Genomic DNA, 17,106 nt, shown 5'->3' on the forward strand with positions numbered 1-17,106 from the left:
GTCACAACAGATATGAATGTTTATGGAGAATCTCTGAGGCAGAATTAGCATTAGGGTTTTTAAGGTTCTCATCGGAAATGATTTGAATTTAGATAATTATTGGTTTTTTGTTTAGGGATCATTGTGGAAGCTAAGTGAAGACCTTTGGCCAGAATTGACCAAACTACTCTGTAACATAATTCATTGTTGACAAATACTCCCAAGTGAGAGAAGTGGAAGCTTTTAAAATTTACGTTTTTAATTTGTTCATGCTTATAATGCTTAATAGAGTGGTTTAGGTCTTTTTACCATTGTGCGTTGGAATGGATTTTTTTTGTTATTATGCAGAAACTAACATTTGCCTTCATACTTTAATCCTTGATGTAATGGTCCCCAACTTTTATGTTATAGAGAACCTGGCATTATAAAGAATTAAGTCAACAGACATGCAATAAAAGATTTTTATCCCTAAGCAAAGTAAATGTCCTCTTTCCTGAAGGTTTTCTGAAATTCCTTTTTTATCGACTTGAGAGAGCAATTAATCCTCACAGTAGATTTGACAGACGGTTCTAGTCATCTGTTCGTGCTTTACTAAATATGGATTGCACATTTTCTGCCCCTGATTTAATAAGGAAAAGTGGGAATGAATGAAGAATGAATGATCCCCAAAGCATTGTTTTTGTTAGAGAAAATCACATGAATGGGAATCCCAGAGGAGGAATGTTAGGAACATTTCAACATTAATTCTTTAGTCTTTGGATTGGCTTTCATAACTATTAATGAAGATAAAGTTTAAATGTAGTCATTCATGGTATGACATCAATAAAAAGGTTGTGGAAGATTAGCATCTAATTGATATCAGGAGAGCTTGTATTCGTCAGATTTATATTCCTGAAACAAGTGCTACAAATTCCTTAGACCCTTCCACACAGGGACCTGTTTATTGCCCTTCTCAATTTAATATGAATTTTGAAATAAAATACACATTAAATAACTTTTACAAATATTGTGTTCCCTTTGTATAGCTTCCATTGTTACCGTACTGTTTAATTTAACTTCATATTGATTACTCCAATTCTTTTGAAAGAACTAAAAACATAACCTCAGCTTGCCCCATGCCTAAGGCCTATTAGTGAGCTGTGTACACCATCAGAGTCACATATATATCTCTTTCTTAACAAATTTCAGTCTGAATTTTCCTTGTGGTTTTCTTTTTCTGTGATAGCTTGTTATGGGACAGTCTGGGTTTTTCATTTCATTATTTTGCTTCAGGAGAAAACCTGCTATAGACTCATCCCACTTTGGATTTTTTTAAATTTCACCTAGAAAATTTATAAAAATAAAACTGAAAACAATTATTTATCATGCCATGCCAAAAAAAAAAAAGAGAATTGTTGTATTTCCAAGAAGGACATAAATGGCTTACAGTTATTTTTACCTTAACCTTTTTTTTGTTTTAACTTTAAGAATAAGAATAGGCTTTGGTCCAAGGTATAAAAGCTTATTATAGAACTTGGTTGCTTATTTTCATGCAAAATAGATATTTTCATACCAGCATAAAAATTACTATTGTGGGGAATAGTCGTATCTAAAGTGACATAAAATGGATATTGACAGTCCCCCCACCATTGAGAAAGAAAAATCTTACAACTAATTTTAATGAATATGTAAATTTTTTCTTATGAATCAAATGAGGTTCCCTGACCACCTAGGGGAAGTGTAAATGTTCTCATCTGCACTGAGGCTGTGGTTTTGGCCTGTGACAGTTAGACTCAGTCATCGCATCTGGCGGTGCTTGGGAAGGACTGCTGAACAGTAACTAAAGTAGTATTTTGTCAGATGTTTTCTAAAATTTTAGTGGCTCATACTCAAGGGAACTTCTTGTAACAGGTCAATGTGTCCCAGTTTGAGGGGATTCTTTATCTTCCAGTGATTTTTGGTGGTTTACCAGGAAGCCATGTTTTTTTGTGTGTGTGTTTGTTCGTTTTTTCAGAAAAAAAGAAATGATTCTATGAGGTATTATTTAGGTTTTGCTATGACCTTAGTGAGCACCTAGTAACTTTAGAATATATTTCAGCCAAAATTATTTTGGCTATGTTCTAGGGCGTGGAATTTTGAAGGGTTCTAAAGGCACAGAAACCAACTTTCTCTTGTGTGAGCTGTTGCGTGGATATTGGGGTACCCTTAGAGTCAGTCACTGGGCAACCTGGAGATTGGGCATGAACAGAGTGAGCCACAGTCACTCCAGAACCGGTCCCATGAGGGTCCTGCTGCTGGCCCCTCCGGACACTGGCCATCACTGCTTGAGCCACTGCCCCAGTTGGCACTGGACACTCCACTACTCCCCTGGACTAGGGCTCCCCTGTGCCCCCACCACTGCTGCCACTGCTGCTGTCAGATGAGTTCTCCTTTAGCCCTCTTCCTGGGCATCACCAGCTCCAGATTTAAAAATCCAGAGCAAGTGTGTCTAATTGGCCATGCTATGTGTCAGACCTGGTACCTGTGGAGGCAGTGGTCTGGGAATCTCCAGATGTGGTCCTTTCAGCCTTTAATTGAGATAAGCCCCATCTCCACAAAAGCTCATAGGGTGGAGAATTCTCCAAATACAGGGAAGTGGTTCAGCTCCTAGGTAGACTGAACATGTCAGATGTCTAGTCCAAGCAATTGTTCCTGGTCTGAGATGGACCTGATGCTGCTTCCTAGAGAAATTCTAGCGTTGTTCCAGTGGTCCACTCAGAGATGCAGGTCACAACTGAGGCTTTCTCCTATTAGCAGAAATGGACATTTAAGGCCTTGGTTTTTGTTTGGATTTTGTGTTTTATTTTCTTTGCCATTCCTGATGATGAACTGGCCCTGGAAAACACTGTGTTCGTTGAGTAGAATTCTGCCTTGATAGAGTGAGTGCAAACATTCCCTGCTGTGTTGATTTGAAACAGGAACAGGCATTTTCTATATTTTAGTGGCATATGGTGCTAAGATTTTATCATACTTTCTTGTAAAGAGCCAGGAAACTTTGCCTGCTTAAAAATGTGTGTTTATAAACAATAGACTTACAATGAATATTCCCATCTGTTAGGTGAACATAATTTGTGTAGGAATTCCCATAATAGGTGGAGGACTTTGCAACTTTTTTCATATTTTTTTCCCTCGTGAGACATTAGACTAAAGAGATGGTACAAAACAGCATATGCTTAATATTCAATTTTGTCTCTATTTCTCCCTGTTGTTTGAAAGCAGTTCTATTTTTGTGCATTAGTACATAGGATTACTATAGAAATTCATAAGAATTTAAGACCTATTTAGGTACTGAAAAACAGGAAAAAGTAGAATGAGCAATCATATAAATATGGTTATGTTGCAATGATAAAACTGTCTTTGTAGTGTTTCAAATACCTACTGCAATGACTTGTGCTATTTCTTTCCAAAAACTTTTCTTGACTTTTGTTTTAAGCTAATCTCAAAACTCCCCTCTATTGTAATCATAGCGTGTAATAATCAAAGCTGCACATACTCCTGGTCTGGATTTGTAATTTAAATAAATGGCATTGGCTCTTTATTATTATGATTGTATTCACTAATTAATTTTGTTTTACATGAACTATTCCACATAAAGAATAAAACTTTTAAGATTAAAACTCAGCAATATTTTTTCTCTTCACAAAAGATTTTGTTAATCCTCCCCTAGGAGCTCAAGAAGATTATCAGAGGGGAAAACATAGTTTGATTAATTTTTGCTTAATCTTGAATTACCTGTGTTGTCCAAATGTTTTAGTCACTTAAAATTATGCCTATCAGTTCCTTTTCCAGGTTGCCTAATTGTACATACTTGAATAAAAACATGAGCAATTTGTTGAATATAAGTGATTCAAGGTATGCTTGGGAACTGAGCAAATACAGCATAGCACACACTTTGTTTTTTACTTGATTTTGAAAAAGTTTCTCTGGTTATACTTTGTAAAAGGAAATACTTTTAAATTGTAGACAGGTATTACTGGAACATATTTTTTGGGGGGTAAAGTATACCATCTTATGTTTTCTTCTTCCCTTTGTGGAAAATAGTCTATTCATATTTGAGCTCCTTTTCTTTTCTTTTTCTTTCTTTCTTTTTTTTTTTTTTGAGACAGGATCTGGCTCTGTCACCCAGGCTGAAGTGCAATGGCACGATTTTGGCTCACTGCAACCTCTGCCTCCCAGGCTCAGGTGATCTTCCCACCTCAGGCCCCAAGGAGCTGGGATTATAGGCTCACACCACCACACCTGGCTAATTTTTGTATTTTTTTTGTAGAGACAGAGTTCCACCGTATTGCCCAGGCTGGTTCCTTTTCTTTCTTTTGATAGACACCTTCCCATATGTGAAAAGCATCTAAGCCTCATGTCTTACTCTTTTGTTTTTTGTTCAAATATGATGTACCTTATTCAACTGCAATGTGCATATCTTCACTTTTATTTTTTAATATGATCAACAATAGAAAAAGCTGTACATATCCAATGTATACAACTTGATGAGTTGGGAGATAATTATATGCCCTTGAAACTTTCACCACCATATATGGCATAAATCTCTCCACCTCCAGAAGTTCATTATTATTTTGTGTGATAAAAACACAGAAGACTTACCCCCTTAGTAAACTTTATGTAATACAGTATGATTCCTGCAGACGCTATCCTGTACAGTAGCTCTGTAGGACTCACTCATCTAGTATAGCCGAAACTTCCTGCCCCTGCATTCTTCCCCATTTCCCCTCCCCTGTACCCCTTAATGGCCACCATTTCACTCTCTGCTTCTATGAACTTGACTATTTTAGATTCCTCTTATTCTTATAAGAGTATAAGAGTATCAGGTAGGATTTGTCCTTCTGTGTCTGGTTGACTTCACTTAGATGAACCTGAAGGATATCATGCTATGTAGCAAATGCCAGGATTTCCTTCTTTTTAAGGCTGAATAATATTCCATTGCGTGTATACACCATATTTGCTTTCCCCATTCCCCAGCAGACACCTGGGTTGTTCATGTCTTGGCTAATTGTGGATAATGCTGCAGTAGATGTGGGAGTGCAGACATCTGAGATCCTTATTTCAGTTCTTGGGAAATATACCCAGAAGTGGGATTTGGGGGTCATGTGGTCGTTGTATGTGTAATGTTGTAAGAAACCTCTCTACTATTTTCCATAGTGGCTACACCAGCTTACATTCCCATGTTTAGTAGTTCCTTTTTCTCCAAGTCGTCAGCAACATTTATTTTTCATTTTTTGGTAGTAGCCATCCTAACAGGAGTACAAAGACATCTCACTGTGATTGGGGTTTGCATTTCCCTGATGATTAGGGACATTGAGCCCTTTTTCATATACCTGTTGACCATTTGTGTGGCTTTGGAGAAATGTCTGTCTAGTATCTTTGCTCTTATTAAAATTAAGGGGCCTTTTTAAAGCTATTTTTTCATGATGTAGAGAGAGAGTGTGTGTGTGTGTGTTCTGAGACAGGGTCTTGCTCTGTCACCTAGGCTGGAGTGCAGTGGTGCAATCTCACCTCACTGCAATGTCTGCCTCCCGGGTTCAAGTGATTCTCCTGTTTCAGCCCCCCAGGTAGCTGGGATTATGGGCGTGTGCCACCACACTGGCTAATTTTTGTGTTTTTAGTACAGACTGGGTTTCACCATGTTGGCTAAGCTGGTTTCAAACTCCTGACCTCAAGTGATCTGCCTGCCTCAGCCTCTGGGATTACAGGCAGAAGCCACCATGCCCAACCTCTCATGTATTTTGGATATTAACTCTTTCTTTTTTTTTTTTTTTTTTTTGAGACGGAGTCTCGCGCTGTCGCCCAGGCTGGAGTGCAGTGGCCGGATCTCAGCTCACTGCAAGCTCCGCCTCCCGGGTTTGTGCCATTCTCCTGCCTCAGCCTCCCGAGTAGGTGGGACTACAGGCGCCCGCCACCTCGCCCCGCTCTTTTTTTGTATTTTTTAGTAGAGATGGGGTTTCACTGTGTTAGCCAGGATGGTCTCGATCTCCTGACCTCGTTGTCCGCCTGTCTCGGCCTCCCAAAGTGCTGGGATTACAGGCTTGAGCCACCGCGCCCGGCCTAGATATTAACTCTTTCTTAGCTATATAGTTTGCTCACACCTTACTCTTAATTTGTCTGTGAATGTGGCCGAGAACTCAATTACTGTACCATCTTGGGCAGCTTAGAAGGGGTGGGCTCCGGAGTTGTAAGACTCATTTCAAGTGGCTGTTGGTTACCTATCTTTACTTGCTGGTGGATTTTAAAACATTCTAATTTACAAAACCAGCAGTAAACCTAAAGCAAGGCTTTTATAGAAACTCTATCTTTTAGTTATTTTTTTTCCTTTGAAATTATACTAAAAAGTGTAGACAGGCATGGATTTGAAGGATGATTACTTACAGTTGCAGAAGTGGAAAATACATATGAAATGACTTTTTGACCTCTGAAAAAGTTTTTAAAGTTAACATCAGGGCATACGTGGAGAAGTCAGGAAAGGAAGTGAATACATTATGCTGAGAGACGTCCACGTTGGTGACTGGAGAGAGACGTCCTGATGGCATTGCTTTCTCTGCGCTGACGAGTTCTACATCTCATCCTGAAAGTGTTCTTTGCCCCTTTGTGTGGAGTGACACAAGACATCATGTTCAGACTGTTGTCAGTTCTAGAAATAATCTTTGGAAATTCTGACGTTCTACAGAGAGAGAATTATAAATGATTTTTGATTGAGAGGGCTAGTTTAAATGCAGTGACTTTTAATGATTTAACCTTTCTCATTCAGCCAGTTGTGAGTTATATCCCCTGTGTGCATGGCGCTGTGCTAGCTACCACGGTTACAATGATGAATAAGACAGAAGCAGATCCTAGCTTTGGGTGATATTTATAGCCCAGTTGGCGAGACAGATATCAGGGCAATCATCTCAGAAATAAACGGTAGTTCTAGTTAGTCTCATGGTTAGGGAAGGATTGCACAGATATTAGGTTACCAAAAATAAAATATTCGTTGAGCATAGACTAGATGAGATGCCAGTGCTGTTTGATAAAATAGCACCTAATGGTTAGATATAACTGTTGAACACTGGATGTAAGCATTAACACTTCTTTTTGCTATTCAACAGGTATATTATTCCATCTTTGCAGAAGCTCGATGCTGGGTTTTACCGCTGCGTGGTGCGAAACAGAATGGGAGCACTCCTGCAAAGAAAATCAGAAGTTCAAGTCGCATGTATGTGTACAGTACGGAGATGTCCAAATGTTGCAGAACAGAGTGTCGCTGGGGAGTAAATCAGAATCACTTTTCACCGTTGTAGGAACTAAGATTTTATCTTTGGTCCTCTTCTGGGTAGAATACTTGCTCAACTCAGTGAGAGATAAGTAAGCAGCCAGCGTGGGTGGCCGGGCGAGGGGCTGATGAGGCAAAGGCCACTTTTCTTCATTTGAAAAGACTCAGGATCCTACAAGGCCCCGGGGAGGATGAAAAAGTGAATGGGATGCCTTCTGTCTTATGAATCAGCTGCTCTTAGCTTGCACTACATTTGGATTCAAAATGTTATTAAAGTATAAAGTTCAGCCCATTTAGGTCAAAGTTCGTTCATTGTCAGTTCTTTCCAGTGACGATTTGTTTAGAAATCTTTACGCCGCACCACAAAAAGCACATGGATAGTGAGCGTCCCCGATGGTATTCATGTGATATAGTGATTTATTAATTCTTTATTCAGCAGATCCTTTTTGGAGAATGAAACTTTTAAAAGTAAACGAAGGAGACATCAAAAATGCAGGAAGCTTAAATTTTCATGTAGTCTTGAGGAGAAACAGGAGAGCAAACTTGGCCTATGCAAAGTATTTAGTCCTTTTTCTAATTCAAAATCTGTGAAGAGTAAAAATGGACTGCCTACTTTACCTTACATACATATGTGTATATAAAATAGAGACATAACATATAATTATATGTCATATATATGTGATATATGTTATATATATATAAATAAATATATATTTGAGGCAGGGTCTATCTCTGTCTCTCAGGCTGGAGTGCAGTGGCACAAACATAGCTCACTGCAAGCTTGAACTGGGCTCAAGTGATCCTCCCTCCTCAGCCTCCCGAGCAGCTGGGACCGCAGATGTGTGCCCCATGCCTGGCTAATCTGGCTAATTTCTTTTGTTTTTGGTAGGGGAGGGATCTCACTGCATTGCCCAGGTTGGTCTCTAATGCCTGGCCTCAAGTGATTCTCCTGCTCTAGCCTCCCAAAGTGCTGGGATTACAGGAGTGAGCCTGACTTGTTTTATTATATTTATTATATCTTGAATGTACTACCAAAATTTCTCTTTGTTTAAAAGTAAGCAAAACAATGTTGTAAGATATTAGATTACATTTTAATATATCATTATAAACTTTAGAGAACGAAAGAGCTCCTGAGTTGGGCTGTACTTTTTGGTGATGACAGAATTTCCTCATTTGTCATTTTAACCCCAATTAAGGCTTGTAGCTTTCAGTGTGAGTAGGTGAAATAAAATAAATATCTAGTTATCCTACCATAAGCCTAATGATTGGGTGAAGTGGTGATGCTATACATGTTTGCTTTTTAAAATCACTAGGAAGGCTTAAGTTTTTCTAAATTGTGATGTCGAAGAATGTTGCAGAATAATTGAGAACTTTTATTCAGTTGAATGATTGAAAATGTAATTATTAGAGTGAAGATCAATACCTAAATTATGTTTTAAGAAGAGCTTCAAAGTTATTATATTCTGTCTTATAAAATTGAATTTTGCTTAATGTTTTAGTTCCTATTCTGTATCTCTAGCTCTTAGATTTTTTTTTTTCTTTTCTTTTTTGAGATGGAGTCTGCCTCTGTTGCCCAGAGTGGAGTGCAGTGGCATAATCTTGGCTCACCGCAACCTCCACCTCCCGGGTTCAAGTGATTCTCCTGCTTCAGCCTCCCAAGCAGCTGGGATTATAGGCGCCCACCACCACACCCAGCTGATTTTTGTATTTTTAGTAGAGATGGGGTTTCACCATATTGGCCAGGCTGGTCTCGAACTCCTGACCTCAGGTGATCCGCCCGCCTTGGCCTCCCAAAGTGTTGGGATTATAGATGACAACCACTGCTCTGCCTTTAGATTTTTTTTTTAAATCTTTCTTTTCCCCTTTGCTTTGATAACAAATTTCATTTTCTTTTAAAATATGAATATTTTTCTAATCTGTTTTGTTGGTTTGTTTCATCTTTTCCCTCAAATATTAGATACTATCACATAGAAAATGTCTTTCGACTCCAGAAGACATTGATAATAGAGCGCTTCCAAGGAATATTTCAAACTTTTTTTTTTTTTTTTTTTTTTTTTTTTTTTTTTTTTTTTTTTTTTTTGAGACGGAGTCTCGCTGTGTCGCCCAGGCTGGAGTGCAGTGGCCGGATCTCAGCTCACTGCAAGCTCTGCCTCCCGGGTTTTTACGCCATTCTCCTGCCTCAGCCTCCCGAGTAGCCGGGACTACAGGCGCCTGCCACCTCGCCCGGCTAGTTTTTTTGTATTTTTTAGTAGAGACGGGGTTTCACCGTGTTAGCCAGGATGGTCTCGAACTCCTGACCTCGTGATCCGCCCGTCTCGGCCTCCCAAAGTGCTGGGATTACAGGCTTGAGCCACCGCACCCGGCAAACTTATTTACATTTAAATAAAAATACACTATTTTGCCTTATCTATTTGTATATTTTTATTTGCATCTGACCATCATATGGAATTTTATTCAAAAATTTCAAATGTTACTAATTTTAAAATTAGCCATTTATACCTACATTCTAATAGCTGTGTTTTGTCCTGTGACTCCATTTTTTAAACGTTTTTTACTAGTAGAACAAATACTGGAACAAAGGCTAGTTGCCCCAAATTAAGTCAACAGTATGGGAGTGGGGGAATGCTGTATAGACTCTTCAGTGGTTAGGAAGTATTGCTCCCAAAAGATCTGTGCGGGAGACAGTGACCTCACAAATGAAGGGAACAAGCTGAAGGGCCGGTGCCGGGCTGGAACGAGTTTGAAAGATTTATGAGCTAGGAGACATCCGGATGCATTTTCTGACAGTTTCTGAGAAAACTGCTTCATGTGGTTCTAGGATGGCTTCAGCACTTCATTTTCAGTATCAGACAGTTGCAGACATTCCCTTGTATTGTCAGGTAGGACAAACACCATGTGGCTTTGCTGACGAACGCGCAGCGTGGGCGCTTCAGAGGCGCATGGCTTGGCTTGTCCTGTGCTTCACTCACAGGCAGATGCGCATTGGTCAGTGCTGCCCTGCAGTCTCGCTTGTCCTGGTGTGACATGTGGCAGCATCAGTGACTTCACTGTAACACGTACCTGTTTCCATCTGTGACCCCTTCCCTCCCCCAGAAATGTTTTCTAGAACTTGAAAGCGCTCTTTTTCTCTGCAGACATGGGAAGTTTCACGGATACGGACCAGAGGAAAACAGTTCCTCAAGGACGTGCAGCAATTCTAAACCTGCTGCCCATCACCAGCTACCCCAGACCTCAAGTGACTTGGTTTAGAGAAGGGCACAAGATTATTCCAAGCAACAGAATGTAAGTTGCTCCAAACATTAAAGCTTCAAATACAATTTTAATGTCATTTGCTGGCACCATCTACACAGTAAGTGTACCAATTAAGGTTACCAATGATTTGAAAAGAGCAAACTAGTCTAGGGGTGCTATCCTAATCTTTAACAAACAGCTGTTTTAGGACTGGCTTGCATATTTTTAAGCATTTCAAGCAAATAACCGTGTAATATTATTCTTTTTTTCTTTTGTTTTATTTTGTTCTGAAACTGAGTCTGCCTCTGTCGCCCAGGCTGGAGTGCAGTGGCACCATCTTGGCTCACTGCAAGCTCCGCCTCCTGGGTTCACACCATTCTCCTGCCTTAGCCTCCCGAGTAGCTGGGACTACAGGCACCCGCCACAGCACCTGGCTAATTTTTTGTATTTTTAGTAGAGACGGGGTTTCACCATATTAGCCAGGAGGGTCTTGATTTCCTGACCTCATGATCTGCCCGCCTCGGCCTCCCAAAGTGCTGGGATTACAGGCATGAGCCCCCGCGCCCGGCCAATATTATTCTTCAGAATGTTGCGTGCCCTAAAACTAAAGCACCCTTACTCAACTTTGCAGTCAATTTTTTTTCTTTTTTGAATGTACTTTTTAAGATGTCATTGTCATCCCTGAGTTGGGTTTTGCTCCTAGTACTAATTTAATGAGTGCTGGTATTTACTTATAGACTGTGGGTTTTTTTCCCCCTCCTTTTATTGAGCCGTGTTTGATACGACTTTCTCTGATGATAAAACAGTAATTACTGCTTATTTCTCTTTATCCTTTTATCCTACCATGACAGTTTGATTTCTCTTCATCTAATTAGTGGTTCACCCATCTATTGCAGAATAGTTGCTTTGTGATTAGTTAAGCATTATTTCAAGGTGTTCTTGCCTATCTCACATTCAAGATATTTATCTAATGCCAGGCAGGTTTTCTTCACTTGGAGCTTTAAGTGATTAAAAAGAACACTTGGTATATATTTCATAACTGGACATTTTACAACCTAATTTAAAGACAATATTCCAAACATAAAGGTTTCAAGGCTGAACATTTCCAGAAGAATCATGAAATGCCGTAAGCATAGGCCAGAAGTCAGATATTTATGCCGTCCAGTGGTTGCACTCAGATAAAAATTCATCACGAGAAAACACTCTTGTTCTGCTTTTTTCAAAAAGAATATGTGTGGGGTCATTTGCCAAATAGATTTTACATGTAACTATGAAAGTTACCGTGGGAACCCACTTGCTCTCTCCCCTACCTGAGCATCTGTGGAATCCCTTCCCTAAGCCTCGTGATTCTCATCTCCAACCCCTACCTGAGCATCTAGAATCCCTTCCCTAAGCCCCATGTCTCCAGTCTTCTACTTCTGGATCAGAATCTGGCTGGAACCTAAATAATAATAATTATTATTACTATTAATAATTATATAATACTAATTATAATTAATAATTATTATTTTGAGACAGAGTCACTCTGTCACCCAGGCTGAAGTACAATGGCGTGATCTCAGCTCACTGCTACCTCTCCCTCCCAGGTTCAAGCGATTCTCCTGCCTCAGCCTCCTGAGTAGCTGGGACTGCAGGTGCGCGTCACCATCCCCGGCTAATTTTTGTGTTTTTAGTAGAGATGAGGTTTTACCATGTGGCCAGGCTGGTCTCGAACTCCTTACCTCAAATGACCCACCCGCCTCGGCCTCCCAAAGTGCTGAGATTACAGGCGTGAGCCACCCCACTGAAGCTTATTTTACAAATGTTTCTATTTTGGTTATTGGGAACAAAAATTTGTGTGTGTGTGTGTATATATATATATATGCAGAATATTTTAAAATTCTAGTAAAAATACCAGTTACCTTAGAAGATGGGATAATTGCTATCCTTTTTTCTTTATTTGATTACAGGTTACTTAGATATCCACCTTTATATTGATTCCAATCATAAAAGATGCGTCTTGAGTTGGGATGAAACAAAGATGAAGGATCAATGTTTCATTCTTAGTAGACTGTTAGGCTTTAAAAAGGCAGGCGAGGACTGTGCGTGGTGGCTTGTTCCTGTAATCCCGGCGCTTTCAGATGCTGATTGCTTGAGTTCAAAGCCATCTGGAGTTTAAAAACAGCCTGGGAAACATGGTGAAACCTTATCTCTACTAAAAATTTTTAAAAAAAGAAAAATAGCTGGGTGTGGTGGCACGAACCTGTAGTTCTAGCTATTTGCTACTTGGGAGGCTGAGGTGGGAAGACAGCTTGAGACCAGAAGTTGGAGGTTGCAGTGAGTTATGATGGTGCCACTGTACTCCAGCCTGGGTGACAGAGCAAGACCCTGTCTCCAAGGAAAAAAAAAAAAAAAAGTGTGGGGGATGGGGGCGGCAGGCAAGATACATTCTGGTATAAATATGCTAGAAGTTCCCAGTGCTGAGCACAATATGACCAGGCAAACTTAGGATAAATATTGGGGGAAAATTGGTACCAGGGATGGGGAGGTAGATTGAATTAGGCTTTCCTCTCAAACACTGGAGCTTTTAATTAATGTCAGTGGCAGCAAAATTCATCATGGAAGAATTCTTTGAACTTAGTAGCAAATAAGTCTGTATTAATCCACCTGTTAACCTGTGTTTTCTCTATATGCATGAGACAGCACTTATTCACAAGTCTGACAGGGTATAGAATGAAATAATTCTTAATTTCATAAATTTTTTTAAACTTGCAAATGCATGCTAAAGCCTGTTTAATTCCTGGTGAGCTAATAAAGACAAGACACTAGTAGGGCTTTAACTTGGTGTAATATCAAACAAATGGTCTGCTTACAAGCGTGAAGCTGTTGATAAATCTCTAATCTCAGGAAATAATGCAGTATACCATTTTTTAGAGAGATGAGATGAGGCTGATTATGGATATTTACACTTTTACAAGGCCCTTTAGTTTCATATTTTCCACCTCATCATCACCCCGCATTTATTAAGTACCTGCTGTGCAAGATTACATAAATCAGTATGGGTATGTTTTTCTCCACAAGTTTATACATCATCCAAAGAGATACAGCTTTCATATCCCAAGTACACTGATTCGATCTTTACAAATTATATGAATGTATTTAATGATCACACGTACCCTGAAACTATGTACATCTATTATGCATCAATAAAAAGTTTAAATGTTTAAAAATTTAACAATCTAAATATGAAAACCCAATATATTGCTTTCCATGTCTAAGAAAGTACAGCTTTTGACTGAAGATGGGAGGACATTTCTGCGTTCCTCCCACCCACGTGGTTGATAGCACAAGTCAGACGGCATCACATTTGTTATATACCCAGAGATGCCATTTAAAAATGAGCATTTGACTCAAGGTGCTTCACACATATTGAAATGCAGGTCAAGCTTCTGCACCTGTTTTTTTTATTTTTATTTTTATTTTTTGAGATGGAGTCTTGTTCTGTTGCCCAGACTGGAGTGCAGTGGCCTGATCTTGGTTCACTGCAACCTCTGCCTCCCAAGGTCAAGCGATGCTCGTCCCTCAGCCTCCTGAGTAGCTGAGATTACAGGCACACACCACTAAGCCCAGCTAATTTTTGTATTTTTAGTAGAGATGGGATTGCACCGTGCTGGCCAGGCTGGTCTCGAACTCCTGACCTTGTGATCTGCCTGCCTCGGCCTCCCAAAGTGCTGGGATTATAGGCGTGAGCAAACTTAGGATAAATGCCTGGCCTTTCTGTACCTATTTTTATCCTCCTTGTGTGAGTTTACTTTTCTAATACATGCACCTTTGTCATGTGGTGAAAGAAGCTCATTTTCTCTCCCCACCTACATTTTTAAACATTATCTTATTATCTAATTTTAAAATGTGAGCTTTAGGCTTATAATTAAATGATTTTTTTTTTTCATTTTCAAGGGAAACAGTAAGTCTAATGTTTCCTAACTTGAAAAATTAGTTGAATAGCCTATTAATAATCTTAACAGGAGCTATTATTTATTGAGTACCTACTTTAAACATATCTTCTCTAATCCTCACAATTGCCTTCTGAGGCAGGTATGATTAGCTCTATGTATAGTTATCAGAATGGAAGATTATGGATGTTAAATTACTTACCCCGGGGCCCAGAGCCGATACACACAGAGCCAGGGTTCAAATCCGGGTCTGCCTGACACTCAGTCTCATGCTCGCTTCTGGATCAGCCTAATTCTTTCTACCTTATTTGCTGATCGTTTTTTATGTTTTTGATTATTTTTTTCCATACATTGCTCTAGTCTTCCTTTCTCATCTTTTAGAAGACCAGCTTTCAACTTGAAATAACATGGATTAACCTGGGTTTGCACAGAGGGGTTGAAAAGTATCAGAGACTGGTAGTCTAATCTGACTAGAGTCAGAGTGGGCGCGGTGGCTCACGCTTGTAATCCCAGCACGTTGGGAGACCAAGGCGGTTGGATCAGGAGGTCAAGAGATCAAGACCATCCTGGCCAACATAGTGAAACCCCATCTCTATTAAAAATACAAAACTTAGCTGGGTGTGGTGGCGTGCGCATGTAGTCCTAGCTACTTGGGAAGCTGAGGCAGGAGAATTGCTTGAACCTGGGAGGCAGAAGTTGCAGTGAGCCAAGATTGTGCCACTGCATTCCAGCCTGGCAACACAGTGAGACTCAGTCTCAAAAAAAAAAAAAAAAAAAAAAAAGAAAGAAAGAAAGTAGAATCAGAAAGATTTCCTGTTGGATTGGATGTGGGAAATTAGAGAAAGAGAATAATCATGGATAACTCTATGACTTTTCTTGGCCTGAGCAACTTGTAGGATGGAGATACCATTTGCTAAATAGGGAGATGATTTGGGGAGAAGTGAATTTTGTCTGTATAGGTGGAGGATTTGGCAGTGTTGTCTGCAATCTGTTTTTGACATGTTAAGTTTGAGATGCATAGTAGATCACCGGAAGGAACCAATGATTAGATAGACATACATGTCAGATTCAAGATCAGCAGCGAGGTCTAGGTTAAAGTTGTCAGTTGTTGGTGTATTGATGACATTTAAAGCTCTTTACAAACCTATGAAATAAGCCAGTAGGTGTACCCCCAAAGACTTCCATTGTATCAGTTAAAAGGGTGATGCATGCCTATAATCCCAGCTACTTGGAAGTCTGAGGTGGGAGGATCACCTGAGCCCAGGAGTTACAGACCAGCCTGGGCAATGTAGCAAGACTCTGCCTGCAAAAATAAGAAGATGCTCTTGGCTGCAAGTCACTTTGGCTATCTTATGCAAAAAGAAAATTTATTGGAATATATAGAGAAATAAAGAATCAAACCAATAGGAGAGGATTTCATAATAACCAGGACAACTCCTGAGGCCCAAGGAGCAGAGAACAAATAAACAGTGCAATGGCCTCCCAGGTCCTAATTCCGAGAACTTGTGAGTATGTTACATGGCAGTGGGGGAAGTAAGGCTGCAAAGCCATCTGGAGCTGATATAGGTGAAAGGATGGGACAAAAGGAAAAAGGTATTTTAGGGCAAGTGAAGTTAAGATTCATGACTGTACCCTATGACTTGATACAAGCTCAAATGCTGGCAGAGCTGTCTCCCAGCATCTCGCCTTAGGGTTTTAACCAGTGAGAGTCAAGTTCCATTGTCCCTGACTCCCACATGCCAGATGGCAGAGGCCTGATTCTCCCAAGCTTTGTGGGTTCCACTTTGGGAGGAGGCAGGCTAACTTTCCTTGTTTTATACATGAAGTAGAGGGAGTTCCCTGGATTTGTTTTGACCACCTCTTAGCAAGTATTCTTTTGAATGGTTGGGATCTGAAAAACACCATTGTCCTAAGATTTATGACTTCAGTCAAAACTCTGAAACAAGAGGAAAATTTTAGTTAGCATCCTGCTATTTATATTTTGAATTACCAGTTCACGTTTGCACGCTGGGGCAGGTAGAAAACTGTCTGAGTAGACAAGACCTACAAATGTGAACAGTTTTAGGTGGTTTGTTTTTTGGAGACAGTCTTGCTCTATCTCCCAGGCTGGAGTGAAGTTCAAGTGGCATGATCTCAGCTCGCTGCAACCTCCAACTCCAGGGTCAAATGATTTTCGTGCTTCAGCCTCCAGAGCAGCTGGGATTACAGGCATGTGCCACCATGCCTGGCTATTTTTTTTGTATTTTTAGTAGAGACTTTGTTTCACTATGTTGCTCAGGCTAGTCTGGAACTCCTGACTTCAGGCAATCCACCTGCCTCTGCCTCCCAAAGTGCTGGGATCACAGACCACTGTGCCCAGCCAGTTTTAGGTGTTTTTGACCACCTAAAATGTTTTTGTTTTTCTACCTACATTTGGCCTCCTGGTATGCATAGGAGATACACAGTGCTGGAATGGCTGGATGAATGAATGTGAAGAAAATTCATGTAATGTCCACAGACTTCCTCCGCAGAAGGGGAAAACAAATGAGAACAAACCTCAAGGAAAAATGCTGTTGATGAGGCAGAAAAAATATCTTGGAAAGACAAACAGTAGTTTGAGAGAATTGAAAATAAGTTATATTCAGAATCTGAATAGGTAATTACAGGTTTTATCTGAGAAGTTGAAAAACGTGTATATTTATTTTTCTG

At 39.9% G+C, this 17,106-nt stretch overlaps 1 protein-coding gene across 2 annotated transcripts in view; it reads left to right on the forward strand.

Moving 5' to 3' along the window:
• SDK1 (sidekick cell adhesion molecule 1) overlaps window positions 1-17,106 on the forward strand; it is a 978,941-nt gene that overhangs the window by 334,878 nt on the left and 626,957 nt on the right. For both annotated transcript variants that reach the window (XM_050785652.1, XM_050785653.1), the window contains 2 exons: window positions 7,092-7,198; window positions 10,390-10,537. In XM_050785652.1, coding sequence (XP_050641609.1) covers window positions 7,092-7,198; window positions 10,390-10,537 — 255 coding nt within the window. The remainder of the gene's footprint in view (window positions 1-7,091; window positions 7,199-10,389; window positions 10,538-17,106) is intronic.

This window comes from Macaca thibetana, chromosome 3, assembly GCF_024542745.1.
Source record: "Macaca thibetana thibetana isolate TM-01 chromosome 3, ASM2454274v1, whole genome shotgun sequence".
Lineage (NCBI taxonomy): Eukaryota > Metazoa > Chordata > Mammalia > Primates > Cercopithecidae > Macaca > Macaca thibetana.